General features: G+C 36.7%; 6 protein-coding genes across 10 annotated transcripts; 2 read left to right on the forward strand and 4 right to left on the reverse strand.

Moving 5' to 3' along the window:
• Positions 1-230: 230 nt before the first annotated feature.
• LOC132790722 (tudor domain-containing protein 3) lies at positions 231-3,208 on the reverse strand. The gene is made up of 4 exons (XM_060799368.1): positions 3,065-3,208; positions 2,921-3,008; positions 624-2,858; positions 231-560 (listed from the first exon to the last, which is right to left on the reverse strand). The coding sequence occupies exons 1-4, from the start codon at positions 3,097-3,099 to the stop codon at positions 324-326; spliced, it is 2,595 nt and encodes an 864-aa protein (XP_060655351.1). The 5' UTR covers positions 3,100-3,208; the 3' UTR covers positions 231-323.
• Positions 3,209-3,540: 332 nt separating this feature from the next.
• On the forward strand, positions 3,541-9,711 carry LOC132794385 (1-acylglycerol-3-phosphate O-acyltransferase Pnpla3). 3 transcript variants are annotated; one of them, XR_009633199.1, is made up of 8 exons: positions 3,541-3,919; positions 7,478-8,157; positions 8,230-8,396; positions 8,462-8,570; positions 8,637-8,725; positions 8,785-9,017; positions 9,108-9,297; positions 9,385-9,477. XR_009633199.1 is itself a non-coding variant. In XM_060804807.1 (7 exons), the coding sequence occupies exons 1-7, from the start codon at positions 3,760-3,762 to the stop codon at positions 9,522-9,524; spliced, it is 1,578 nt and encodes a 525-aa protein (XP_060660790.1). In that variant the 5' UTR covers positions 3,542-3,759; the 3' UTR covers positions 9,525-9,711. The 3 variants fall into 3 exon arrangements, 1 of the variants encoding a protein (XP_060660790.1); XR_009633198.1 differs by having other exon boundaries at positions 9,108-9,239; positions 9,385-9,468; XM_060804807.1 differs by lacking the exon at positions 9,108-9,297 and having other exon boundaries at positions 3,542-3,919; positions 9,385-9,711.
• LOC132794384 (uncharacterized) lies at positions 9,707-12,150 on the reverse strand. Of its 2 annotated transcripts, XM_060804805.1 has the most exons (9): positions 11,772-12,150; positions 11,532-11,698; positions 11,282-11,464; positions 11,112-11,227; positions 10,948-11,041; positions 10,715-10,891; positions 10,364-10,653; positions 10,163-10,308; positions 9,707-10,094 (listed from the first exon to the last, which is right to left on the reverse strand). In XM_060804805.1, exons 1-9 carry the CDS (start codon positions 12,052-12,054, stop codon positions 9,826-9,828), a joined length of 1,725 nt encoding a protein of 574 aa, XP_060660788.1. In that variant the 5' UTR covers positions 12,055-12,150; the 3' UTR covers positions 9,707-9,825. The 2 variants fall into 2 exon arrangements, with proteins under 2 accessions (XP_060660788.1, XP_060660789.1); XM_060804806.1 differs by lacking the exons at positions 10,948-11,041; positions 11,282-11,464; positions 11,532-11,698; positions 11,772-12,150 and having other exon boundaries at positions 11,112-11,191.
• Positions 12,151-13,041: 891 nt separating this feature from the next.
• On the reverse strand, positions 13,042-17,570 carry LOC132794383 (structural maintenance of chromosomes protein 5). The gene is made up of 17 exons (XM_060804804.1): positions 17,377-17,570; positions 16,799-17,171; positions 16,543-16,721; positions 16,241-16,487; positions 16,084-16,182; positions 15,735-16,022; positions 15,571-15,672; positions 15,308-15,516; positions 15,088-15,251; positions 14,896-15,022; positions 14,605-14,810; positions 14,310-14,527; positions 14,008-14,232; positions 13,711-13,935; positions 13,491-13,648; positions 13,315-13,432; positions 13,042-13,255 (listed from the first exon to the last, which is right to left on the reverse strand). The coding sequence occupies exons 1-17, from the start codon at positions 17,448-17,450 to the stop codon at positions 13,160-13,162; spliced, it is 3,108 nt and encodes a 1,035-aa protein (XP_060660787.1). The 5' UTR covers positions 17,451-17,570; the 3' UTR covers positions 13,042-13,159.
• Positions 17,571-17,843: 273 nt separating this feature from the next.
• Positions 17,844-19,123, forward strand: LOC132794388 (large ribosomal subunit protein mL64). The gene has a single exon (XM_060804810.1). It carries the CDS (start codon positions 17,910-17,912, stop codon positions 18,603-18,605), a length of 696 nt encoding a protein of 231 aa, XP_060660793.1. The 5' UTR covers positions 17,844-17,909; the 3' UTR covers positions 18,606-19,123.
• Positions 19,124-19,211: 88 nt separating this feature from the next.
• On the reverse strand, positions 19,212-26,498 carry LOC132794387 (UDP-glucosyltransferase 2). 2 transcript variants are annotated; one of them, XM_060804809.1, is made up of 6 exons: positions 26,368-26,498; positions 21,309-21,449; positions 20,967-21,150; positions 20,610-20,906; positions 19,761-20,548; positions 19,212-19,696 (listed from the first exon to the last, which is right to left on the reverse strand). In XM_060804809.1, exons 2-6 carry the CDS (start codon positions 21,443-21,445, stop codon positions 19,531-19,533), a joined length of 1,572 nt encoding a protein of 523 aa, XP_060660792.1. In that variant the 5' UTR covers positions 21,446-21,449; positions 26,368-26,498; the 3' UTR covers positions 19,212-19,530. The 2 variants fall into 2 exon arrangements, with proteins under 2 accessions (XP_060660792.1, XP_060660791.1); XM_060804808.1 differs by having other exon boundaries at positions 25,805-26,498.
• Positions 26,499-26,545: the final 47 nt, after the last annotated feature.

Raw genomic sequence — 26,545 nt, forward strand, 5'->3', positions numbered from 1 at the left:
CTTGTTCAAAGAGTGCTATTTTGAATTATCGTTTATAATTACTGAAGTCAAATTGGGGTGACCATTAATCTAATAGTATACTTTTGAAGGCGCGAATATTTAAAGAGTACTCTCCAACTCATAGAATAAATACAATTTGTTCATAAAAGATTAGAAGACAATAAAACAACTCTCAAATTTCTTAATTTGACAATGTGTGATGAATGGAATTCTATCTTTATTATTATTATTTTCTGGCTTAGCCATCAAAGAAAATGCAATGTGGTTTATTCGATACATTTAATTTAATTCCAGTAGGCATAAATGTGGGTACATTGGATTAATTAATACTCGCGTTTGTGTGGTGGCACATATACCTGCTGCTGCTGAGTCTGACGATCTCCACGATAGCGCGACTTCGGATGTTGATGCTGTGACTGGGGCATATTGCTTAAGGGTCGATTCTGGGCATCGGTGAGGGGCAACATATCCGATTTCAGTACTTCTTCGTGATTGCCATAGCCCAGGAAAAACACCACACAAGTGTTTTCCGAAACTCCTGTTATCTCAGCCTCATAGTACTATACAAATAGAATTCAGAGTTTAGCAACTCTTTAATTGCATTTAACAAATTGTATACTCACTCGTCCATCGTCCCAATACTTGGCCATGCACAAGTCGCCAGCTTTCCACATCCAAGCATCGTCAGTGAAGTACTGTGGTGGCGATGATAAAACAGCTGGCTGTGGATTTGATGGCAGTTGAATGCTGTTAGCCGATGCCATTGGTAATGCATCGAATGTGTTTCGCGGCTTGATGCTGTTGTTGTTAGCCATCGGCGCTGGTGGGGATGTTGCTTGAGTAGGCAGCTTTTGACTGGACGGTGGTGGTGGCGCTGCCGATGCTGCCGCCGCTTGTGGCGCAATTGTCAAACCCTGACTCTTCAGCAGACTCATGGCAAACTCATTGGTCTCCTTGCTCTGGAAACCCATAATCTTGCTGGGATCATAAGTGTAACCATTTGGCAATTGACTGTAGCTGGCATTCGATTGATGTTGTGATCGTGGATGCTCCTTCACTGGCTGTGGTTGCTGTCGCTGTGGTGCTGTTGTTGATGCAGCTGCAGTTGCAGCTCCTGGAATTGGCTTTTCCATAGACTTCTTCTCCAAGGGCAATGCATTTGCTGGCGCTTCAAACTGCTGCTGGCGATGGGATGGTCCAGCACTTTGTTTACCACCACGTCGTGGTTCACGCTTAGTTGAGTTGATCTTCAAATTAGCCGTTTCCTCGACCACTTTGTTGAGGCGAGTATTTGCATCTTCATTGTTGCTAAACGGATTATTGCTTACTCTGCCCACTGGAGCAACAGTTCCACCACCATTTGATCCAGCTCCTGGCTGTCGGCGACTGTTATTCCTATTACCATTCTCGGCGCGATAATTTCCGTTGCGATTCGTTTGTCGTTCGTTATTGCGACGATTGTTGTTACTCTGCTCCTTGGTCCCAGTCGTTAGTTCCTGCTCCTGCTTTGCCTCAGGGACAACAGCTTTGCTAGAGACCTCGCGTGGCAACTCGTGACCATTGCGTCCAGCGCTCTTGACATGAGTTTGTTCCGTTGCCCGCGAATTATTCTCGTAGCGGTTACGCATATTGCTGCTGCTGCCATTGCCAGCTCCTGGTGCTGTCGGTGCACCTCCTCCTCCTCCTCCTGCGCGAGAGCTAAAGTTGCCGCCTCCTCGTTCGGGACGATTGCGTGCTCCGCCACGAGGAACACGTCCTGCCGGGCCACCTCGATGGGCAGCAAAACTGCTCGACACATTGTTCTCGAAACGCGATCGATCGTTTGTGCCCTGGAATTTGTGCTCATGGTTTTGTTCGTGATGTTTGCTTTGGGTTCGCTCGGCATTTGCAGTTGCCAGCGATGCCTTGACCGCCGCCTCCATGGCGCTCGCTTCCAGCTTCTCGGCGTCCTTTGTTGGTGGCAATTTCGTAGTAAGAAAATCAAAGAGTGTCGCATTCGCGGCCGGTTTCGCTGCCTCCGCTTCATCTTTCAGACTTGCGCCACGTTTGCCCTCGCGACCCGGACGCTCTCCACGCCCACCGCGCATGGGTGGCGCCTCAGTGCTGCCACTAGCAGCCGCATCTTTGCGACGCTTGAGATTGTACAGAGCACGTTCGAGATTGTTGCGAGTGCCCTGCAACGCCAGCTTGGCTTCTTCCTTGCTGTAGCCCTTGTCGAGGATCTTCTTGATGTTGTAGTCAACGAGATTCTGACCGCCACCACCGAACACCTTCTTTACAGCCACCTTGCTAGCAGCGGCAATCGCCTCATTACGCGTGGCATTAAACTCGTCGTTCTCCTTGGCCGGCTTATCCTTGTCTCCGGCCGGCACCAAGCTCTTGAAGTTGCGATCATCATTGGCATTGATGCTCTTGCCAAATGCCACCCAAGGCGGCGGTGCAGTTGCTCCCGTCAATGGGCGACCACTTCGTGCATATTTGAGCATTGTGCGTGCAAAATCCCATTTCTCGTACAAAGCTTCCACACGTCCGCCGAGCAGCTGCAACTCATTCTGGCGCAACAGCAGAAATCCATGCATCAATTGCAGTTTCTCGGCCTTGAAGAAAATCTTTGTACCGGGTGCCACATTTAGACTCAATGCAGGCACCGGTTCCAGCTCCAAAGCCTGTAGCGTTTGCTGCCCATCGGATAGCTCCAATTGTAGTAGGCGTGGCGCTGCCTTCGATTCTTCATTGCTTTTGGGGGCCGCAATATTGCGCACTTTTTGCACCTGGAGCACAATGCGACCACCGAGCGTTGCACTCGAGTCCTCGCGATTGGTGGCCAGAGCACCGCCTCCAATATCGCGCAGATCCCGCTGCATAACAAGAAAATCAATCAATCAGCAATCTGACGATAGTGATGCCATCTGTTACTCACATTCAAAGCTTCATCAATTATTTTGCGTGCTTCGAGGTCGCCGCCTATGGCGGTGCTCAGTGTCTTAATGCCATCGTCTGTGAGGTACCTATTGGGTTATTTGGAGTTGTAAATTGTTATTACTTCACTGTATGTTCAACTTACCAGCCCTGCGCTTTTAATTGCTTGGACAATTCCATTTTTTGCGTTAAGCTTTATAGTTATACATATATTTTTTTTTGCAAGCCCAGCACAGACTGCTCAGCTTCGCCGCACCGCAATTGATTTCGCCGCAAAAAGTATTTTGCCGTGGTCATCGATAACATTGTATGACCGTATGCGGCACAATATATACTTATTAGTATAAAAATACAGTTCAAAAAAGATTAATTGGTATTTTACCAAGAAAGGAGTTAATAGAATTATTTTTTATCGATCATCTAATCCACTGATCTGAAAGGATCTCTCAAACAGTAAGAAAAAAAATCTGTATTGTGTATAGATTTTTTTAATAAAACGAAAATATTCCAAAAAGGTGTAACCAGTTAGCAATTATCTCGTTTTGGTATGATTTTGCGCTATAGCTACAGTATATTTTGAAATTCTGTTTGTGGTCACGCTGGTACGCAACCGATTTCATTCGCTCATAAGCAAGCAGCTGTAACGGTTCGTGTTTTCTGCATTAAAGCAAGAATAAAAAACGAATAAATCGCTAATAAATAATTGAACGATAAGCAACACATTAAAAGTGAAAAAAATCTATAATTTCGTTTTTAAAAATTATTGAATTCATTTGAAAGAAAACTTTTATTAATTAAACTCGATTTGATAGAAAGGTGTACAAAAGTGATAATTGAAAAATGAATTTATCATTTGCTGGTTGTGGATTTCTGGGAATTTACCATGTCGGAGTTGCAGTTTCTTTCAAGAAATACGCGCCACACTTGCTGCTGGAGAAGATTTCAGGCGCTTCCGCGGGCTCCCTAGCAGCATGTTGCCTGCTTTGCGATTTGCCTTTAGGTAAGCATACAATAGACTTTAATTATATTATGGAATGTTCTATATGTGTGTAGAATATGCAAACTTGCGTCCTTACCATAGTAACAAGAATATTTTCAATGACTGTTGGACTTGAATCAAAACATAAATTTGTTGCATACATACTAAATGTACTTGAAGTAGCGTTGCCAGCTGTCTGTATACTTCGTTTTTGGGGGCTCGTCACTCCCAAAAATACGTCGCAAATGCAAACAAAACAAACACAAACAAAAGCATTTGAAAATGCTTGTGTGTGTGTGTGTGTGCTCCCAGCTATGTAATAAGCACGAAAATAGAATTACACACACACAGCAACGAAAATGTTGTTGTTGTGTGTAAGCGTTTGATTCACAAATATGTGAAGGTCGGGCTTGTTGTCGTTGTTGTTTATCTTGGGGGCTCGCTTGAATTTGAGTTACATTAATTAGGGCGTGACAGGCAGCCGTAGGCTGCGCATATTTCGATTCAAAGTTGAAAGACTTTTAAGAGGTTAGACGTTAAAAATAAAACGAATAAAATATATTATGTCTTATTAAGTCAGTCGTGACATTATTTTACGTTTGTTGTGAAAAACACTTTCAGTGGTTGTCTGGGTTATTTCTAAATATATATATAACATATATACAAAATCATATATGTATGTTTATATACCTGTTGCTGCTGTCGAGTATTTTCGCTGGCACATCGTAGAAAGTTCGACGACCAGACCGACAGGTAAACTGATTCATTGCTCTTGCAACCAGTTATTGCCCCAGTTTGGTTGCAATTCACTTTTAATGACGGTACACACGACGCAGAGCAGAAACTTTGAGGGATGCCATTAAATGCACTACAGACTTCTGTTTCTTGCCCTAATCCAATTTCACGCTTACGCTATAGCACTCTGACGCCTCAGTTTCTTTTTACCTGTAACCTGATTACGTGTCCATAATTACATTTGTTCTAGATGTTAAATATTTTCAAAATAATACACTAATATAAATAGCTAAAAAAAAAGTGTTTAAATATTTGTATATAGTATTTGCTATAGTTTCCAATTGACGTCAATTGTCTTTGGCCTAAGTTTTGCAACTCGACAAACTGAATGAGTTTCCTATTTTTGATTAGGAATAATATAGAGACTCAACACATAAACAATACAAAAGTTGACATACACATACATTCACATGGAACATGCTTTTTGTTGTTGTATTATTTACATTCATTTCGCAGCTGTGTTTTGCGCTATATACATATGTATGTATGTGTATTCGATTGGGGCTTATCAAGCTATCAGCTCATTTCATTGTGACAAGTGACTGTTGGGCTTTTTTGTGCACACGCCAGCAAAAGTGTCGTAAGTATGTATATATGAGAGTGGTGATGTATTTCATAGGCGCTCTTATCTGTAATCCGAATCCAAAACAACCCGATTGTAAATCAAAATAAGGAACACATACTTCCAGCTGCTCTATTTGCCGTAGAAACATTTATGTTGGGTAGAATTGTTTGGAAATTTGCAGAATTTTGTAGGGCATTAAAGTTAGGGATGAAAATTATGACAAAATATGAATTCAGGTAATGTTTAGGGATAGCGGGATGGAGGAAATGAAATTAAATATCATTAAAAATATAAATAGACTAATAGTTGTTTATAGAGAGATGGTTATATATAATATTTGTATATAAGGTCTTGATGATATCAATCAATCAATTAATCTACTAATTAGTTAGTCACAGCCAAAGTAAGCATTACTCATGTAAAGACAAAGACCAGCTGACTGCAGCTGTGTGACTGACCTATAAAGTGGTTCCAAAGTACAGTCTCAACTTTGTTATCGCAATTACGTTTGATTCTATAACGAGCTTGAGGTTCCCAAATTGCCGCGGCGTAAATCGAAAGTATACTTATCTAGGTATCAAAATCTTCTTTGTTCGAAGTTCAAAAACTATACTACTATTATAAGAAAATAGTCTCATTAGCGTTAAAGCGTTGCTAAGCATCTTGTAATTGTAAACAGTTTTAATTATCAGTGCATTTTGTTGACTAAGCGCATTTTAATCTCTCTGCTATTAAAAACATGATTAACAGTTTCAGTTAATTTTACTTTTTTGATGAAATTACTTCACCTTCGGTCAGGAAATTTATAACGTTCTCTTGCCAGCGATAGACGTCAAATTTCCGGTTCATTGCACCATTTAAAGACGAGAGGAGGCAACTATTATAAATACTTATTTTGAAGTTCGGGGTTTCGGGGTCACGGGGGAGTGTCCGTGGCACCGTAAACAACTTCGAATAGTGTAACTGATAAAGTCTGTGAGTTCTCGAACTTTGCAGCTGTTCTTTTTTGTAAACATTTGATGTCATCGCCGTACTGTATTGTATTGTATTGTATGGTGTGCTACTTCAGTGTACAAATGTGGTTCGACTGGTTTTCCAGTCCGCAGACGAGCCCCCAGAGCTGATGGGAAACACATGTAATAATAAGTACACTCGAATGGGGTATACCTTGTACCCAGGTGTAAAGTACAACTTTTTATTTTTTGCTTGTGGTGTAATTATTGTAAATAGAAGTTCGAGCGCTTGACGTTTTGATAAACAATAACAAAAAAAATAATACTGTAAGAAATTTGATAACACCCGTTGCTCGCAGTTTAATGGGTACTGTAAACAGTGGCGTGTTTTCTTGTTTATCTTTGCTTTGCTTTGCTTACACATCCGCATTTTATTTTGAAAACAAAGCTTATTATTATTTTGATCTAAGCGAACGGATACGCTAGAATGCTGAATTTTATACCCTGTAATAATGTAAATTGACCTAGATCGTCACATCAAATTACGTTTATAAAAATAGTATCAACTCTCGTCTTTCCGGTTGCCTGAGACTTCAAGTTTAAACAAATCTATGCGTAGAGTCAACATTAATTGTGGATCAAAGACTTATATTATGTATTTCACTCGTGCCTTACAACAATAGAACTATTGAAACTATAACTGAAGGTGGTGGTGGCCTGATTCGGGCTTTACGTCAGCAATCAAAACATTTGTTGCTGCTATTTCGTGTTATCTCTGAGCGGCTTTCTTCTAATGAAGCAGCAAAAGTGTGTAGGTTGTATACACACACACACACACACACACACACAAAGAAGAGTATATGTTACACACAAGGGGAAACTACTATCAGCTTGTTGTGCCAAAACAAAATAATTTATGTATGCGTATATAGAATATAAGTGTGCGAGCTTCTGGTGGGGTTTCATATGTTTTTATAGTGCCTTCTTATCAGCAACGTGCTCAATGGGGGCCAAAGTAATATACTATAATCGATCAACACAAGGTGCATGCGTCATTTCCCATTGTTCAGATGGGTGAACGATCTAATTAAGCGTGCCCAACTGCGCGAGACCCTGTCGCTGGCCTAAGAAACATCATGTTGATGAGGAAGTGCTCAAGGCCATTTCTTCTCTTCTATTTGTTCTTTCCAATGCGTTTGTTGCGTGCAGTACTTTTTTTTTGATTATAAATACATTTATTATATTTTTGTATTCTTCTCGTTGTAGGAAGCATGACATCGGATTTTTTCCGGGTGGTCAACGAAGCACGCCGCTACTCGCTGGGACCATTCAGTCCCTCGTTTAACATACAAACCTCATTGCTTGAGGGCCTACAGAAGCATCTACCTGAGGATGCCCACAAGCGTGTTAATGGACGTCTTCATATATCGTTGACACGCGTTTATGATGGCAAAAACGTCATCATATCCGAGTTTGAGTCGCGTCAAGAAGTCTTGGATGCTCTGATGTGCGCCTGTTTTATACCTGGATTTTCGGGAATTTTGCCACCTCGTTTTCGTGGTGTGCGTTACATGGACGGTGCCTTTTCAGACAATTTGCCAATTTTGGATGAGAACACGATTACAGTGAGTCCCTTTTGCGGCGAGAGTGATATTTGTCCACGCGACCAGAGCTCACAGTTATTCCACATTAACTGGGCCAACACAAGTGTAGAAATCTCAAGGCAAAATGCGAGCCGGTTCGTTCGCATTTTCTTCCCGCCACGACCAGAGTTTCTCTCGAAATTCTGCCAGCAGGGTTTCGATGATGCATTGCAATTCCTACATCGCAACAATCTTATCAATTGCCGTCGTTGCATCGCCGTTCAGTCCACGTATGTTGTCTCGGAGACCGTCAACACCGACGATTTTGAAGCCGAATGCGACGAATGCAAGAAACACAGAAACGTAAGCATTTTGAAGTGAAAGTCAACGCTTGTGTGCAGCAATTAATTTGCATTACATTCATTTCTTTTGTAGGATGCCTTAGGTTCACCCTTACCGGAGACTGTGTTGAATGTGATACAAGAATGCATTGAGCAGGCTAACAAGGGTTTAGCCAATTGGATATTCAAGCATCGTGGCATTAAATTACTCTCAATGCCAGCCACTGTGCCAATGGACTTTCTTTTGGCGACAATTATGAAGTAAGTCTAGTGATTTATTCAATAGATTACATTGTATTTACTATAGTTTTTTGTTGTCATTTCAGAATCTCCACACTAACTCCAAAAGTGACGAAACAAATGCGTCAGCTCATCGAAGAATTGCTTGTTCAACTCAACAACACCATGCAACTGCGTTTGCTCGATAAATTTACAGTAAGTACTCGAATTTTCTAGTTTAATAATTCAATTAAGATTTTAATATCTTAATTTTTTACACAGCTTTACGATCAGCCACATTTTGATGCAACAGGTCTGTTTAACTCCGATCATCTGTATGGTACAAAAGTCTCACTTCTTATCGATCAATGGTAAATAAAAAAAAACACTAATAAAAACAAAGAATAATGAATAATTTTTATTTTTACAGCGGGGCTAAACCTCTTAAAGGCGATGTTAAGCAAGTCGCTAAGATGACGCACAATGAAGCACTCTATGCATATTATTACACAGACGATAATACGAATAAAGTCAAAGTGACTGAGATATTTGATTTTGATGACATTGCGAATGAGGAGCATCAGCCAAATTCATTACGCTCGATTGAAGATCATTCGAGTGGGCATCAGCATTATCACAATGAGTGGAATTGCATCGAGTCTGGTGAGTAAAATTGTTCATTACCAGATTTATTTCAATCTCCCATCAATCCTTAGATTTTCGTTTAACACCCTATCTGCACTCTAATTACAGTCCAATTAATGCCCACTGCACCCGAATTACACGATGTTGCCTTTTAAGACTATCATTAATTTCTGATGCACTAAATTCCAAATTTTATACACATAAACGACGAAATTAAAAGATAAAATTATAATTTCAAAGGTAAATTGGCATTATTTTTGAAAACTTTTGGTTTCGGTTACTGTTGAATCATTAGATAGTAAGTTTCCCATATTTTTAAATTAAATGTATTTCACTATTACCTAATGTTTTATTTATTTGTTCATTTTGTTTTATATTTTTTCAGACTTTTTCATAGACGAACAAACGCCCAACGAACTGCAGACTTCTGCAAACGATCTTGAATCCACACAAAACAATTCATCCAAGCTCAGTTATGCTGAGGATAATCAACGCTTAAGTGATGTGCGCATAGAGATTGAATGAAAAGTGCTTTAGGATTATATTATTATTATAATATAAGGATTTGAACTGAAACGACACCAAAGTGGCTTGTAGCCTTTAATCTAACTAAATTATCGATTATGTACCTTACTTTAAGTTAAGTTATATTAATTTGTATATCTAAAGTGACAAGTATTTTTAAGTAGTAAATAAAAAACATCCGATAATATATGTAGTCTTTTATATAAAATGATATATTTACACGAAAAATTTAAATAAAAACACAATAAATTTTGATATTTTTAAATCGAGTTCAAAGGAAAGAGAAAGGGTTAGGCAAAGTTTACATGCTGTTAGTGCTACCACCTGATGATTTGCTTTCCCGATGACTAGAAGGGTTGCTTAAACTTCCCTTGATGGAAATTCGCTCAAGACATGAAAAACTCATTTCCACAAATTCTGTAAGGTTATGGCAATCCAGATCAATAGCAATTTGCATAGCATTCCTCAAAGCTTCCTTTGCACGCTCAAATTTGTTAAGAGATGCATTCGATTTAACAATCAAAATTGTGCAGAGAAAACTCCAAAGTAAGCTATTACAATTTTTTGATTCTGCATCGAAAAAGTAGCATCGAATAAATAACTACATTTTAAATGAATTTACAATATATAATACCAACCTTCAATTGCCTTACGAGCGATAAAGCCGCATTCCTCATAACGATTGGAGTCCAGATGAATATTAGCTATTTGATGGAGTAAATAGCATTTTTCAATCGAGTATTTTGCGAATATCATACGATTTTCAAGATTTGAAATTTGCCTTCTATAAACCACAATGATTAATAAATTATATTTGTTTTGGAGTATCGAAGATTAACCTTGATTTTATACTACTTAGATCCATTGCATCTGTATCTTGATATGTGGAACGGTCTCCGAACACAAATTGTGGGGTATCCTTTATCTTATCGGTCTCAAGGTGAAGCAGATGGTGGAAAGCTTTCTTCTCATTGAATTTAAATTTTCTTGGAACATAATATTGTTCGGCCAGAGCTAGTGCCAAAGTATTATATACTTCGTTAATAAATTCAAATTTCCACGGCATTATTCTAAAAGTTTTCAAAACTACATATTCTCCCATAACCTCCTCAACATACTTTGAAAGTTTCTGCAAAATATATTAATATTTGAATATTCGGTCATCAATTAACATATCTGATGTTAATTACCGATATATTTTGTTCTTCACGAAGACGTCTAATGGTTCTTAAGACTGCAACCATATTTCGGCGAGTTTGGTACTGTATGCGAGATAATTGGTCTTCCATGAATTTGTCCGAGAGGGTTTTGTCTGCATGCTTGTTATAGCGCATATAGTACATCGGAGAGCGGGAATGTATCATTTTCTAAAATAAGTCGATGCAGATGTAGAGTACATAACAAAGTTAAAAATCTAACGTACCGCGAATTTTTGTACGATTTTATATTGCTGTTTGATCAATGACTCCAGAAATTTATGTGAGTTTCTGCATTGTGGCATTAGCACATTTGGGTTTCTGTCGATGTAGTGAATAGCACGAATAGTGGAATAGTGGATCTAAAACATATATATAATCGCTTACTCACGTTCTTAATTTCTCTAGGAAAAGTACGTCCTTCCAAGATTTGTCGAGGTAATATTGATTACAAATATCGTAAGCACGGCGCCTTCTTGCGATTTCGCGAGGAGACAATTGTTGACCCTAATAAAATTTACTCTTATTATGAGGACTTGAAAAATTTAACAATTAACCAACTTTAATCTCCGGAATGCTCAAAACATCGCATTTGCCTTCTTCTTTCAATATCTTCCAAAGTGGGCGTTGGTCAATCTTCATTTTATTATTTTCAAGATCTTGTACATGTGTAATGATATTTTGGTTCTTCAAAATAAATGGGGTTAGTCCATCGCCACAACAATCACGTATATTTTCATCAATCTGAATGGTCAGTTATTATATCAGTGCATTTGAAACTAAGTTAGAGGTGTATGTTCTATTAACATACCACAAGTAATCGATCTTCAAAAGCTTGTGTCTTGTTACTCGAAAAGAGATTTGCGCTATTGTGCGCTTCAGCCTTAGCATCTTCAAAGCGATTTAATTCGTATAGCGCATCACAAGTTTCCAGATTAACTGGATAGCTTTGAGGTCCCAATGATGATTTTAAAATTTCTTTAATTCGATTACAATTTGAACATTAAAATAACATATTTAGTTCGTCAAACACAAAAGTTTTTTAACTTACTTCGTGCTGTCTTGCAATTTTCCAAAGCAGAATGGGTTTTACCAATTCTACGCAGATTTTTACTACGATTGTATAATATCATAACGTCCTCTGGTGCAAGCTCAGAAGCTTTATTAAGATACGTCAAAGCATGGTTTACCCTGCCTCTTCGTGAGTAATACTTTCCCCAATCAATGTAAATTCCCTTTTCTATCTCTGGACGCCAATCTATTTTCATCCATACAGGAAGAGCTTCTTCAACTCCCGCTTTTGGGACAATTGTTTGTCCAAAAATCGACGTCATGTTTCGATATATTTTTTTATTCAATTATTTTTTTTTGTTTTTTTTTAATATTTTTTTTTTGAATCTAAGTTTTCTTAACGAAACAAAAGAGACATAGTGAACTAATTTGGAATCAGAGATATTTTTCAATAAGTTGACTTTAATTCCAGCGATGCTAAGATACCATATTTGGGGTATTAATATATCTGTGTGTAATCAATTATTGAATAGTTATGGTCTATGGCAACTTAAACATAATATTCTTGACCAATAGCGAGCCAATTTAAGAGTTGTTTAAAGGCAATGATGCTTAACAATACAAATGTATATTACGTATGTATTACGTATGAATGCCTAATAAAGTTGTCAAACCAGTACAATAGTAATTGAACTCATATTTATTTCAGCAGTAAAGATACTCTACACAAAAGTATAAATAAATCAAATCAAAACATTGTGGAAATTAACAAAGTTACATTTTCAATTTTGGAAAAAGCAACATGTACTTCATGTGCAATATTTTATATAGATAGAACTTGATTACAAATATAGATTTCAATGAAATTGTTCATAAGATATGTGATATCACATTACTCTTCTCAGTTGATCTTGTACCAAAAATTTAATATCGCCATTCTCTTATGATCATTGAGTAATTCAAAGTGTGTGCTTATAGGAGCAGAACAATTGAAACGCTTCATTGATCGCTCGACAGCGACGACTTACAAACATATAAAAGATGTAATTTATTAAAAATTATAATTAGTCTCTCGATCAACGATTATCGGAAAGAACAAGTGCTTAACAAGTGTGTGCCCTCATTATCGTTGGGATTTTGTAGATCAGCAGTTATTGATAACGACATTTATCATAAATCTTCTACTGGCCTACCAAGTCCCAATATAATGGGAGTAAAGACCTCAGTTCAAATAAGTGTTTCTATAAATTGTTCTTAATGTTTAACATCAACAGATACAAAAAAATGGATGTTTAATGATTAATTACATATTTTTTTTCATCGGATCGGATGCGTTTTAATTTCAACCGCACAGCGTTTTATTTGGTAGTTAGTAACCACTTACCAATATATAGATACATTTAATAATAGAAAACATTGAGTAGAGATTCAACACCGTGGAAAATTGGCACCCGGTTTCATAGATGCTGAATTATAAACCACGGAAACGCATAAATGGTCATTGTAGTTTAGATCGGGAAGCAACTAGGAAATAAGGAACAATGATATTGTAATCAGTTTGAATATTTCCAAAAAATACTTACCTTAGGAGTTACAAATAGATATTGAGCAGATCCCTCTTTAGTGGCTTCTCTTAATAACAACTCAAAAATGTTACGTTCGTTAGTGGCGTCCATGCCTTGATTAATTTCATCAACGCATCTAAAATACAAGTAAATATAATAAATCTTTATATTTATCTGAAAAATAAAACTATTACCTGAATGGTACACTTGTAACGTGCTGTAAAGACATAGAATAGATTGCAATAGCTACAGCACGTTCTCCACCGGATTGAATATATTTGTCGAGAGTTTGTAATTTTCCCTCTTTTCTATATTGAACCATAATTTGTATACCATATGATTTAAAATCATGCTGTAAAATAGTTGACAAAATTAATTCATAAATTCACAACAAAAGGATGAATTATTTCTTACTTTATCATTTCTGGACAAGACCACTTCCCCTATGTATGACATAGATTCCATAAATTCACTAAACTTAGCGCTTATGGTTTCTATTAAATTGTTAAGTTTTGGCTCCCAATTATTGAATAATGCAGTAATTTGACCATCAACGTTTTTCTCTTGATTGGTTTTTTGATCGATAATTTGCTTTAACAGTTTCACCTGTTCCTGACGCTGTTGAAAGTCTGCGATAGCCTGAAAAGTGACAAATCAAATGAAAGGATTTGAATATCAATCTTAAACAAAAGTTAATAATTTCAATATTACCTGTGGATTCACATTTGCCATACACTCCAATCTTGCCTGGAATTCGACAATAGCTTCATGGATTTGTTCAATGTGAAGTTTTGATAAATCTCGGAATTCAGATTTGAATGGAAAATCCTTGCTTGATGGAAGTTTGCCATTACATAAACTTTGCAGCTCCTCAGTTTTCGATTGAATACTTTCCGTGTGGGTTTCCAGAGATTTAGTTATTTTCTCGACATTTCCCTTTTGTAATATAAAAATAACGTATTATTATTCATTTAAATACACCGATATACTTTTTGCTTATAGAAAATACTTACACAAGCGCCCTTATAGTTTTCTTCACTTTCATTGAGAGTATTCATTTGAGATTCATGTTGCCTTATATGAACGCTTTCCATTAGTTGAAAAACTTTCTTTAGGGCTATATTCTTCTCACAAGTCTCAAGAATTTTAAGTAAGTTTTGTTCAATTTCAAATAACTGCTTAAAATCTGACAGAACATTTTTTTGAAAAGTTTTTTCTACGTCATCCAATGCTAAAATTATATGGTAAAAAATATGATATATATATATATATATATATATATATATATAATATATATTTTATACTCACAATTGAATGATCTATTGATGTTTAATATTTTATCATTTAGTTTTTTAACTTCATTTTCCAAATTTTCGAAATAATTCAATTTTTGTTCAATTTTTCGTTTTTTTTCTACCTCTTCCTTCGTTGTCGCTTGTAAGCGTTCAAATTCATTATCGACTTCTACTAATTTATTTCTAAGTTGATTTCTTTCAGATATTGAATTGTTGTACCTAAAATAATAGAAAATGAAAACAATTAATACTATATTATAGAATTAGTTGATTAAGATATAAGCTGAGTGTTCTCACGCCTTACCGATCTTGAAGCGCTGCCAATTGTTTTGAGTCAAGAGTAATAAGTTGATTTTTCCTTTGAATCGTACTCTCGGTTAATATTAAGTCTGATCGGTACCGAGATGCTGTCACTAAAAACTTTTTAGTACCTAATAATTAAACAAATATAAAGATATTTTTCTATTGGTGTCGATTGTGAAAATTTTGTGCTTACCACCGAAGAATACACGGATTGACTTAGGAATTATTGAAGTATTATTACTGACTTCTTCAGTTCCAATGGGAATATTGTGAATTTGATAAGTACCACACAGTTTGTTTATAATAGGCATTGGTCCAGAGACTAGATCCACCAGGTACGATGTGAATCCAATAGATCTAGGTATTGCATAGTTAGTTATAATTACTGAATGTTTAATGATAATAATCCTTACGTAATTTCAGATAGAGGTACTGTCGAGGTATACAAGCATCTGTTTCCTGGAGCACAATAAATGATATTAACGGATAACTTCTGCTTCACACATAATTCATTAATCAGATCAGACATATCATTTTTGTCTTCACAAGCGAATGCAAATAAATCACGCTGTCGAATAAGGTTCTCCAAACACATAGCCGCATCAGGGCTTTTAATATTTAACTGCAATAAATTTAATTATTTAGATTCACCGAAAAGGATTATTATGATACTTACTTCAAATATCATTGGATCGTAAATATTGGACTTATATTTGTGCTTATTTTCAGCAACCCAACTCATGGCTTTGATTAAATTTGGATTTTGGTTGCGCAATTCCTAAAAAAAATGTGGTTTGATATTTAATGAAGTACACACATTATGATTATGTCGTGTCTTACTTCAATTTTTTGTGTTTTTATATTTTGCAATCTCTCAATCTTATGCTTTAGGGCTGTCACCTCAGGAATTTTCTCATCATTAAGTTTGGCTTCAATTTCTCTGCGTCTATTGTACTGCCTCATGGTCGTCTCGCGAGTTTGATTTATTATTTTTCCATGTTCCTCGAGCTCATTTACTAAATCCGATTTGTACTTATAAAATTGCTGCAATTCTTGATTTTTACCTTCTGCAGCTTGCTTCAGATTATCAGCTTCCATTTTGTTTTTATTTGCTTGCTCGATATGTCTCTATAAAAAAGCAGCTGGTCAATACAACATACCACGAAAGGCTTCAATTGAATAAACAAACCTTTAATTCGAAGTTTCTTTCATTCACTTTATGTTTTACAGCCTCCAACAGAGAGTCCAACTTATTTTTTGCATTATTGGCATGACTTATAAGTTTAATCTGAAGGAAAAGAACACCATTTAGAAGAGATGGAGTTGTTTCTTTTATATTAACTTACTTGTTCCTCTTTCTTCTGCCTGAGATCAAAACTCTTTTGTGTAATTTCTTGCTGTGCTCTTTTTTGCAACTCATATGTCTTTTTGCGAGTTTGACATTCCTTATTTGCTTTATTCAAACTACTTTTCAGCTCGTCGATTCTTGAATTAGCTACAGTGATTTCACTCCATAATTTTTTCGCCTTATGAACATTTACCTTTTGCAATATTTCCTGACGTTCTTGATACTGATCAACTGTAACTTGTAACCTAAATTGTTTGATCATTAGGTAAAATTAAAAATAAATAATCATTTGTTACATACTGCTCTAATCGCTTTTGCTCTTTCTGAAGATTTTCTTTATCTTTCTCACGGTCGGCGTGGGCGTTTAATAGCTTCAGTTTCATTTCCTTTAGATCGTTGAAATTCTTTATAAACTCATCGTCACAGACAGATGACATAGTATTGACTAAAAGTTCTTGAGGATTCATTTTGGAAAAATCCTAAATCAATGATACAAATTAAATTATTAATGATTAATACAAACAAAATGTGAATTTGATATTTATGTGAAATTTACCTGGACACGATCCTGAGGTAGAAACTGACATAAATTACTAACTTGTATGTTGAATGAGGCGACGATGTCTAAAAACTTTGTCTTCGACAATTCCTTGGAATTGACATAAAAATGAGATTGTCCATTTTGGTTTATTGTTCGCTTAAAAGATTCTTTGGAGTTCTTTGAGCGCCCATTAATGGTTATAGTAATAATTGCCGAGCTCTTATTGCTTTTGATGTAATCGGCAATGCTAGATGAACGATCCAACAACTGGGGATCGCCGCCTAATCCCAATATGATAGCAGATACAATTGTAGACTTTCCTGTTCCGTTTGGCCCAGTCAATACATTTAGATACTCTTTGGGGAAATACGTAATTTCGTTATAAGATCTGGAAAAACATATGAAGATAAATATGAGTACACACATCTTTGGAATTGTTAGGGATGTGGGGCGAGCTTGAAACGAAACTAGTGCTTACAGTCAGGGATCTGAAGATTGCCTCAAACATAATAGGCAACAATTGCAACGACACACAATAAACTTTTGACAAACTCTCGAATTGCTAAAAAAATTATGATTGGTTTGGTACTTACACGAAATCTTTGCAGTACACTGAGTGGATTCGTCCAATCATGTGCGTTTGTGATAAATGCCCTGACCTGTCCATTTTTGCCAAGAAGCAACAGTCAGAAATTATATTGCGCGTTAAATTTGTTGAAATCCGCGGCTTATTTCCGTGTTTGATGTGCTTGCTTAGCTATGTGCCTTGTGAAATAGCGGCGATATATATTGCTTATTGTTTACCGTTTGAGAGCCAGCTATCGATGAATTATCGACGTTATGTTATTTCAAAACACAATGAATATTAAACGTGATTTTATCTTTTAAAATATAAATATTTAAGTACTTAACAAAAAAAAAATTGAAATAATATTTTAAGAGCACTTATCCTTGTTTAGACAAGAATATCCAAATCGATTCTGAATTATTTAATAAGAACACAGATGCGAAACATATTGGAAACTTATCGAATTCAACAAATCGATACACTCGATTACATCGTACTCACGTTGTTAATGTATTTATCGATATTCCAATTGCCAAAGTAAATAATTGTTAAAGTAAAATGAATTTTCATAAATTAAATATTACTGCCGGCATTTCAATAAGATGTTTGAAGTATTCAACTAATGTTACAAAGCCAGAACTACCTGCATCCTTTGTCAATGATAATGTGGAATATGAGATCTCCAGAGACAAATCTGGTCTTCGACGACAGCATAAGAATATTCTTCATGAAACAAACCCATATAGTGAGGCTCACTCATGGATACATTTGACGGAGAAATATCAACGAGGAGTGTATGGAAAATATGGTGCAAAGAGTAACATTAGTCCCCAAATTTGCTTTGGAACTAAATCGGAAATAGCCGCAGCGAGAAAGTTCCAGACCATTACGCAACCCAAAACAATTCAACAAATGATTGAGACGGCGCGAGCCGCAAAGGCGGCTAAATTAGCAGCAATCGCTGAACGTGAGGATGGCATTGCTAAGAAATTGGAGAAATTGGAACAATGGAAGGCTGACCTTAATGCAAAGGTTGCAAAGAGGGAAGCCGATGCTGCAGCGGCAATTGCGCGAAAGGAACGATTAATAGAGGAAGTTCGCCGGCATTTCGGATTCAAGGTGGATACACGAGATGAGCGCTTCAAGGAAATGCTCGAGCAGAAGGAGAAGGAGGATAAGCGAAAACAAAAAGAAGCCAAGCGAAAAGTCAAAGAGGAAAAGATGATGGCAAAATTAGTTAAACAAACATCTTAGTGCAATTGTATAAAAGAGCAGACAATATACATAAACAACGTTGTTGAAATTTATTTAAAAATTTTTATATTTTGTCAAATCTAATTATCATGTTCTCAAATACTTTCCATGTTCAAGATTGTTTTTAATGTTAAATTCAAGTGCTGTCAAACACCTTGGATACATGTTTGATTTAACCTTACCTGTCCACCAAATTAGTGACGGAAGTTTTCAGGTTCATTGTCATGACTACTCATCTCAAATGAAATAGTGGAAACCCCCAGCCATTCATCATTTGTTTTAAAGGTACCACTTTATTTTTATTTCAACTAACCATGATAATTTAACAATACAATTGCATAAATGTAGTAACGATTTGTAGACTTTGGTTTAAATTTTCCGCATTTGCAAATGTTGTACAAAATTTTGAGGCTGTTTGCAATTCATATTCGTTTCATTATTATTTTTTTTATTATTTATTTGATTTAAACTTATTTACCTCTAATTATAAATAAAGACACTATATACAAGGCACTTTATCCAAAAAGAGCGAAGAAGACTTTAAGAGTGCGCCCACTTTCAACTGTATACGAATCGAATTGTGCTTGGAGTTACCAAAATGACTCAATTAATTGCAACTGATTTATGCTTGAGGTTCAGAGGTGTCGGTATCTCATAGGTTTTTTTGTATTACAGTTATTAGCTCACAATAAAAAGGCACATATTATAATCCTAACCCATGTTGCGCCTATCTACTATCTATTGACAATGGGATCGAAATAAGCAAATAAAACATTGAGTAGCCTGTTTCAAACTATATCACGTCGATAGGATTACATATGCTTAGATTCGATAAAGTGATATATGTAAGTATGGAACACACCCCGTTACTCTAAAATTTCTAAGATATTTAAGAAAAAATGGTGTTCGGTAAGATTGGCTGGAGTTACGATTTCTTGCTCTTGGTTGACTTTGTCTCCGCGCGAAGTGTTTGATAATGCTGGCTACGCACTTTCTCGGATCGAATATCGAAACGTCTCAGCATTAGGACAATAGCACAGATGGCCAGTAAATAGAGGGCAAGCACATCCAGGAGATAATATTGCCACCAGCTGAGTAAGAAAAAATTAAACAATTTAATAAATAGTAAATAAAAATAATCCATTTCAGGCTTACCTCAAGTACCGCGCTGGCGATTGCAGATGATAGGCACCATTGTGTCGCAGAACGTATTCCGTCCAATAAATGGCCGTGTCCAAGGCCGTGGATCGCTGATCAAGCAATAGGTTTTGGCGATAGCGTGCCGCGTTGCGGAATTGAGGATCATGTATGACCTTCATGATCGCTTTGTACAGCTGATTCGTGGAGAGTGTCTCCAAATCCAGCTTGATGGCATAGCCATCGACCTCAGCTTTCGCCGAGTTGACGTCGTGATCACAGAATACGGGCATTGTGACCACAGGCACACCATGATAGACCGTCTCAAACATGCTTAGCAATCCGCCATGCGTAATAAATGCTCGCAACTGGCTGTGTCCGAGTATGTCCTGTTGTGGCAACCAGCGAGAGAGCTTCACGTTGGGCGTTAAGTCCTGCATGTCAGCTGCATTGCCTTCGTACTTCCACAGCACATGGTAGGGCAAGCGAGCAAAGGTCTTGACCAGCATGCGACGCAGTGATTCGGGCATATTTGCAGCTTTTACGGATGATCCCATTGACACATAAATGAAACCCGATGCGCCTGAGGATGCAATGAATTCTTCCAGATCCTTTGGCAATGGTCGAGCCGGCTTACAGTGTATGCAGGCCACCTCAGCCACATTAGGATTCAAGGCACGCGGATATGAGACAACAGCGTGACCATTTTGCAGAATGAAGCTCACGTTGCGAGCCATCTCGTAGGGATGCGGAATATGCGGACCCAAATGATCTTGCAGCACACGATGTGTACGTCGCATAACATACTAGAAGGAAGCACATTATGTTAATATTGATAACACATTTAGGGACTTCATTGTGCCTTACGCTGTGCAATATATTCTGCCCGATTTGCATGCCAGTGTTCAAGGCTCGCTCGTATAGCGTCATTGTGTCCGTGAAGTGAGAGTAAAAGTTCGGAGTGATAGCATAACTTAAGGGATTGCCGGAAAGGGCCAAACTACCCATGTAGAATCCAACGGTGTTGATGTACATAAAAGGTATCTCGTACTCATATACCAGACCCTGTACACACTCAGGAAAGGCGCCGTCCAATATGGCCAGATCAAAGGTGCGATTCGCCAAGTCCTTGGTCTCAGCATCATTTAACATTGCGTCACATGACTGCCCAAAAAACAAAATGAACTTTCCAATCGTTCTAAAGAATGTTGTATAAATGCTCACCTCGAAAGCATAACGTAATCCATCCCAAGGCTTAATAGGCATTTCGCCATTCATTCGGGCACCGAGTAGATCCCAATTTGTGTAGTTTTGTATATACTCAACAAGTTTCATTGGGGACACCTCGTTCAAACCTTCCATATGAAAATCTGCAGGAAAGCCACTCAAGAATGTTATGTTGTGACCTCTGAAAATCAAAATATATTAAAGTAATTATTGTTGAAATTATTTATTTTAGATAAATATGAAAAATCTTTAATAACTATCTTTAATTTATTTCGGTACACAAAGAACTTCGGCATACTTTTCCATTATTAAATAATGTATATTCAGAGTAACACCCACCTGTTTATTAATCCTTTAGCAAGTTCCCAAAATGGTATTTTGTGTGATTTTGTGCCTCCCATGGTGGCCATTAAAATATCTGCACCCAGAGTTTGGCAGGAGTATATAACAATCAAGAGACTGTATATTCGATACATGTTGCTGCAACAAATTAATATTTTAACATTTATTATGGTTATCACAATTTTTGCTTATTAACGTATAAAAGTTTCAAACGGCTTCGGAACTGAACTTAAAATGTTCATAACTCCCTTCAGTCATGGGCATTTTATAGCAGCTTTAATGATCAAATATATCTATGTCCATGTTTGCTATTTAAAGCAAGTAATGGAGCGTGTAATGCTATAATACAAATATTTCAATAAAAAAACAAAAACAAAATATATTGTTTGTGTGAGGATGTGATCATTGTTGTTAAAAAGAAATTAGAAAAAAGATCTACAGAGCAGTGATAGAAAAAAAAAATTTAAGAATCGATTATTTATGTTAGAATATTTCCAGATTTATAAATTCTTAAAGTTAAGTGCTATGATGAAAGCAGATCAAATCGAATTTTAATGTTAATTGCAGTAGTTACTCGAAGGGGTTCTCCACTTGCACTTCTCTTATTTTATGGGTAGAGTGTAAAACGACACTAATTGCACCCAAAAGTATTTAAGATATTCATCTTTATAGTACACAACAGGTTTCGGTTCCTAATTCGCATTTCGTCAGGGTCTGATGGGCCGGTTGAAGGGTGAAGCACATGAAAAAGGCAATTAAACTTGACAGTGTTCACAAATGATAAATCCCAATAGATCTGTCGCATGTATTCGCGTATATATGTAAGTGAGTAGGCAGTATGAGTAGCAGCTCCATTACTGCGAAAATTACTTTAAATTGTCGTATATAATTATGGGTAGTTGTTTTTGAAATGGATCTCTTTTTCGAAGTGTTTATTTCTAATGTGGATGTTATTGCGATGTTCAAGTTTTAGTTAATTAGACCCGGGAATGTGTTAAGGAACGAAGAGTGCAGGGTATCTGCAAGTCGTGGTGATCGTTCTCAATTAGAGCACTTGTGTGTGCGCGCGTTCAGCTACGTTAATCAAGTAAGGGTAACTCGTGCCACGCTTGAGCTTGAATTGTATATAACCAGTTCCAGCATTAAACGTAAGACTATAATAATTATCATCAACTCGTACTCCGTACGTGTATCGGGTTGAATGCGCCGAAAATAAAAACGAAAGTGCAGGCCTAGCCACCGATGGTTGCACAGTGGGGTAATGAGACGTTTTTAAAGAGGGGCTACGCTTATAAACTTATGCACATGCATATCCGATATTAAATTAATGTAAATTAAATCATCGAACTGCGGCTAGTTAATTGAATTGAATTTAAAGCGAATTTCTTTGAAACAACACGATCTCTTAACCTACTTACGAACATGGGTTGCCCCTTTCAGCAGAAGTCGCAACAATTACGTGTAACCCCAACAAAAAAATAAAGTAAAGAGTTGACACATGAAGTTGGCCCAAAGAACATGCAGTGAAAGTGCGGCTATGTGTGTGTGTACTTACAAATACTCTGACCGTTTAGGTCAGTTTAACACACAAACAATGGTCATGCACACATAAAAAGCGATGCTGAGCCAAGCGTAGCTGACTTTATCATGATGTATACAAAGTATACTATAAGTATGTATGGTGAGGTATGTATGGTAAGTGGTAAATGTAGCTTTCGACAGTAGATAACGGTCTTTTTGTGGTTCGATTCGATTCGTCAAAGCATGCATGGTAGTATTGTAGTTACTTAATCAGATATTTAGTACGTGTTTGTGTGTTTACGATACCCACACACAAACAGGTCAAACAATCAAAAGACTAAACATATTCCGCATCGTGATATTAATAATAATAATAATAATAATAATAGCAATAATATTGTGGCCATTTAACTTGAAAGCTCATTTGCAATTCAAATGCCACAGAGAGTCAAAACTTTCGCAGATTATTCCTAGGTCAAAAATTGTATCGTCGCATGTCACATCAGATCTGAGCCAATTTGTAATTGTAAATATTAATGTGACACGGATGGGAATTATTAAGGGGGAAACTTGAAATGTTATGTAACACTGTACTTGTTGATCAACTCTTTTCGGTAAACAACTGGATATCAATCTGCGATTCCTTTGCGAATATGTTTTTACCCTTTCACATACCTGAACCCAATTATTGGTCGAGTAATAATAATTATCGACAAGGCTTGTATTTTTGGAGTATGCCCGTGTCGCAAACCGGTTTTAAAATTCTCAGAAATTACAGCGTCAAGCAGGCACTTTAGCAATTAACAATTAATTGGTTATCTGTCAATTTTTAGCCATCAATAACAAACTCATATGAATATTGTCAAGCATCCCAAATTTATTATTATCTTTGAATATTCTCATCTTTACCGAACGACATCATCGGAGCTTCTACAACTTCTTGATTGAATTTGAAGGCGAACTCACTAGCAATTTCCTTATACACAATTAATAAGTGCATAATTTATTATGTATATCGGAAGATCTTTCGAGTGACAGACAATCAGTATTTTGGACAGCGTATTTCAGGATTCAAGTATTTGCTTTTTTGGGTCAAATTGCATGAGCGCAAATGCATTTTCGCGTTGCACAAAAGTGACAACAGGTACAGGTCCATGATTAGCACAAATGTAATTTTCCAACATAACCAGTTTGTTGTCCGAAACAGAAAGAGTTGGAGAGGAAGAGAGGGGAGAAGCGGTACAAGCACAACGAGTACAAGTGAATATCTGACCAAAAAGGCTAGTCCACACCCGTTCACTTATATTTAGTATGATTATCCAATACTGTAACTTTAATACACTTGCCGAGGGTCTTACAATTTGGCAACAGAATTGATTTCGCACTTACGATCGTATTAAATTGCACAAAGCCGGTAAAATGTTGAGTAGACTTGTCATTGAGGGATGTTATGCAAGTTACAATTAATACACAATAATATTGCATGATTTGAAAACCATAACATAGAAGTCGCTAATACCTTCTAAAAACAAAATATATTTTTATGCAATCATTAGAATATCTTTGACTAATAAATTCACTCATTTGCACCTCTTTAAGCAGCGAGAAATTCGTAAGAATTCAAGCCGATCGAGTATAAAATTATTAACTAATTATGGGGTTAAAAACCTTATCAATTTTCTCAGAATCCGATGACAAAATTATAATCGTATTAAGATTGATTGTAAAGCGTTGTAAGATAGCGAAACGAATTGCTTTGGGACTAAATGAATTGAGGAGTGAGATTGTTTGCTGATGTTCGGTTTCAAAGCAATGCAACACTGAGAGCTAATTAAGCTGTCAGTTTTATATGCGCAGTTGACTAATGAAACATACCCAAAAATGTGTCGATATTTTCGCACATCCACAAACACCACAACACAACACACACTGAGAGACTTGTGGTGTGTCACAAGAAATCTCTAGACGTGCAAAAACATTGCGCAAGTACAACACAGAAATTAAAAACACGTTTTGAAAACATATTTTGACAATTTATAACAAAAACGTTAATGCAAATGACAAAACTCCCACAAAACAATAATTTAGTGTGTTTTCCCATTTTGTGTGTGTTTCATTATAATAGTATTTCTTCTGAAAAGAAACTTTTGTTTCTCATCTCATAATCATTGCTTTTTGTCAATGTCACTTACAAATCGCATCTTATTTGTTGGTATCTTCTTCGTTTTTGTTTGTGCCAAATGTCGCTAATAAATTATTCGCAGATGCGACAAATACGGCCACGAAAAAAAAAAAACCGAAACCAAAGCAGAAAATGACATTGAATATAAAAAGTTAACTAAACACTTAATTAGCATACTCTGAATTAAATGTGTAACTCGCAGGTGTTTTTTTTTATTTACTATTATTATTATTATTATGATAGTGTCCAATGGGTTTCATTTCATAAGGTGGCCCGAGTAAGTTAATTATGTAATATATGTGTGTGAGTGTGTGTGTGTTAGTACATGATATAAATAACAAGTGTGAGTGCGCAACAAGTTTGTGTCGCAAGTCTTTTGTTTTTGCTTCCCCAAATTTTAGACGGAGTTTTTCCTTAACCGTTAAGTATATGAGTTGTTGCATTGCTTTGACCTTGTGGCAGCCCCAGCGTATTTGCAGTTATGTTTTAAACTTTGGTTTTGTTTTTTTTTTCTCATTTATGTTTTTTATATGTTTGTTGTTTGTTGTTGTTGTTGGCTTTTAGTTTCTTTTGCACAATCAATTGGCTGGCGCGCCGGTTCGTATCGCAACAAATTCGTGTTTCGCAAAAACACATGAATGGGCTTGCATACTTAAATATACACACATTTTTGTGTAATACTGTAATTTAATTGTTTCTTTTTGGTTTTGTTGTTGTTTTGTTTTGGCAATTTAACAGAACTTTAATGGTCGCGGTGACATCAATAATTAATGTGAGCATTCGGTTGTACCTCTGTTTTGTATGACAATTTGATTCCAAAGCATAAAATCCAAATCCGGTCGGGTTTGTTTATTTGTTTGTTGGTATGTGTTTGTGTTTTGTATGTGTATTTGTGTATGTTTGGTGGACAGTAGCGGGTTAAACTTTTTGTTTGGATGCACTTTCAATCTTCTGCATTCATTTGTTGTTTGTTGTTTTTGCTGGCTGTTGCTGGTTGTTGTTGGCTGTCGCTGTCTGCACGTTTCATTGGCCGCCGCTTAATTCAATATTATTGCTGCTATGCGATCGTGCATAAGAGAAGCAGTTAACACACTTTCACCAATGCAAATGTATTATTTAATACAGGTATCATAAAAATGCTGCATTTTTGCACTCTCGTCCACTTTCGCGTAACTGTTACCGTTACCTCGGCACTCCAAAATTAAATAACGGCCCAGAATAAACACTTTAAACTTATTATTGATACTGTCGCTGTTTGCTGCTGTCGCCGTCGTGGTTGTGGTTGCTGCTGTCACCGTTGTCGTTGCAACATGTGAGCAGGCAACTAAATGTGCAATTGTCAATGTAACTAACCACAAGTGAGAAAACTATTACTACTCCATCAAATGCAATGAGTTTTTTATATATATTTATTTTCGACCGTTGCAAGGTGTTTGCGCCCTCCGCCAAAGACGAAGCCAACAGTATGCAAGTAGTTTCACCGCTCGACACTCAAGACTAACTAAGCGACTTGTTGATAAAAACGTTCATG

This window comes from Drosophila nasuta, chromosome 3 (assembly GCF_023558535.2).
Source record: "Drosophila nasuta strain 15112-1781.00 chromosome 3, ASM2355853v1, whole genome shotgun sequence".
Lineage (NCBI taxonomy): Eukaryota > Metazoa > Arthropoda > Insecta > Diptera > Drosophilidae > Drosophila > Drosophila nasuta.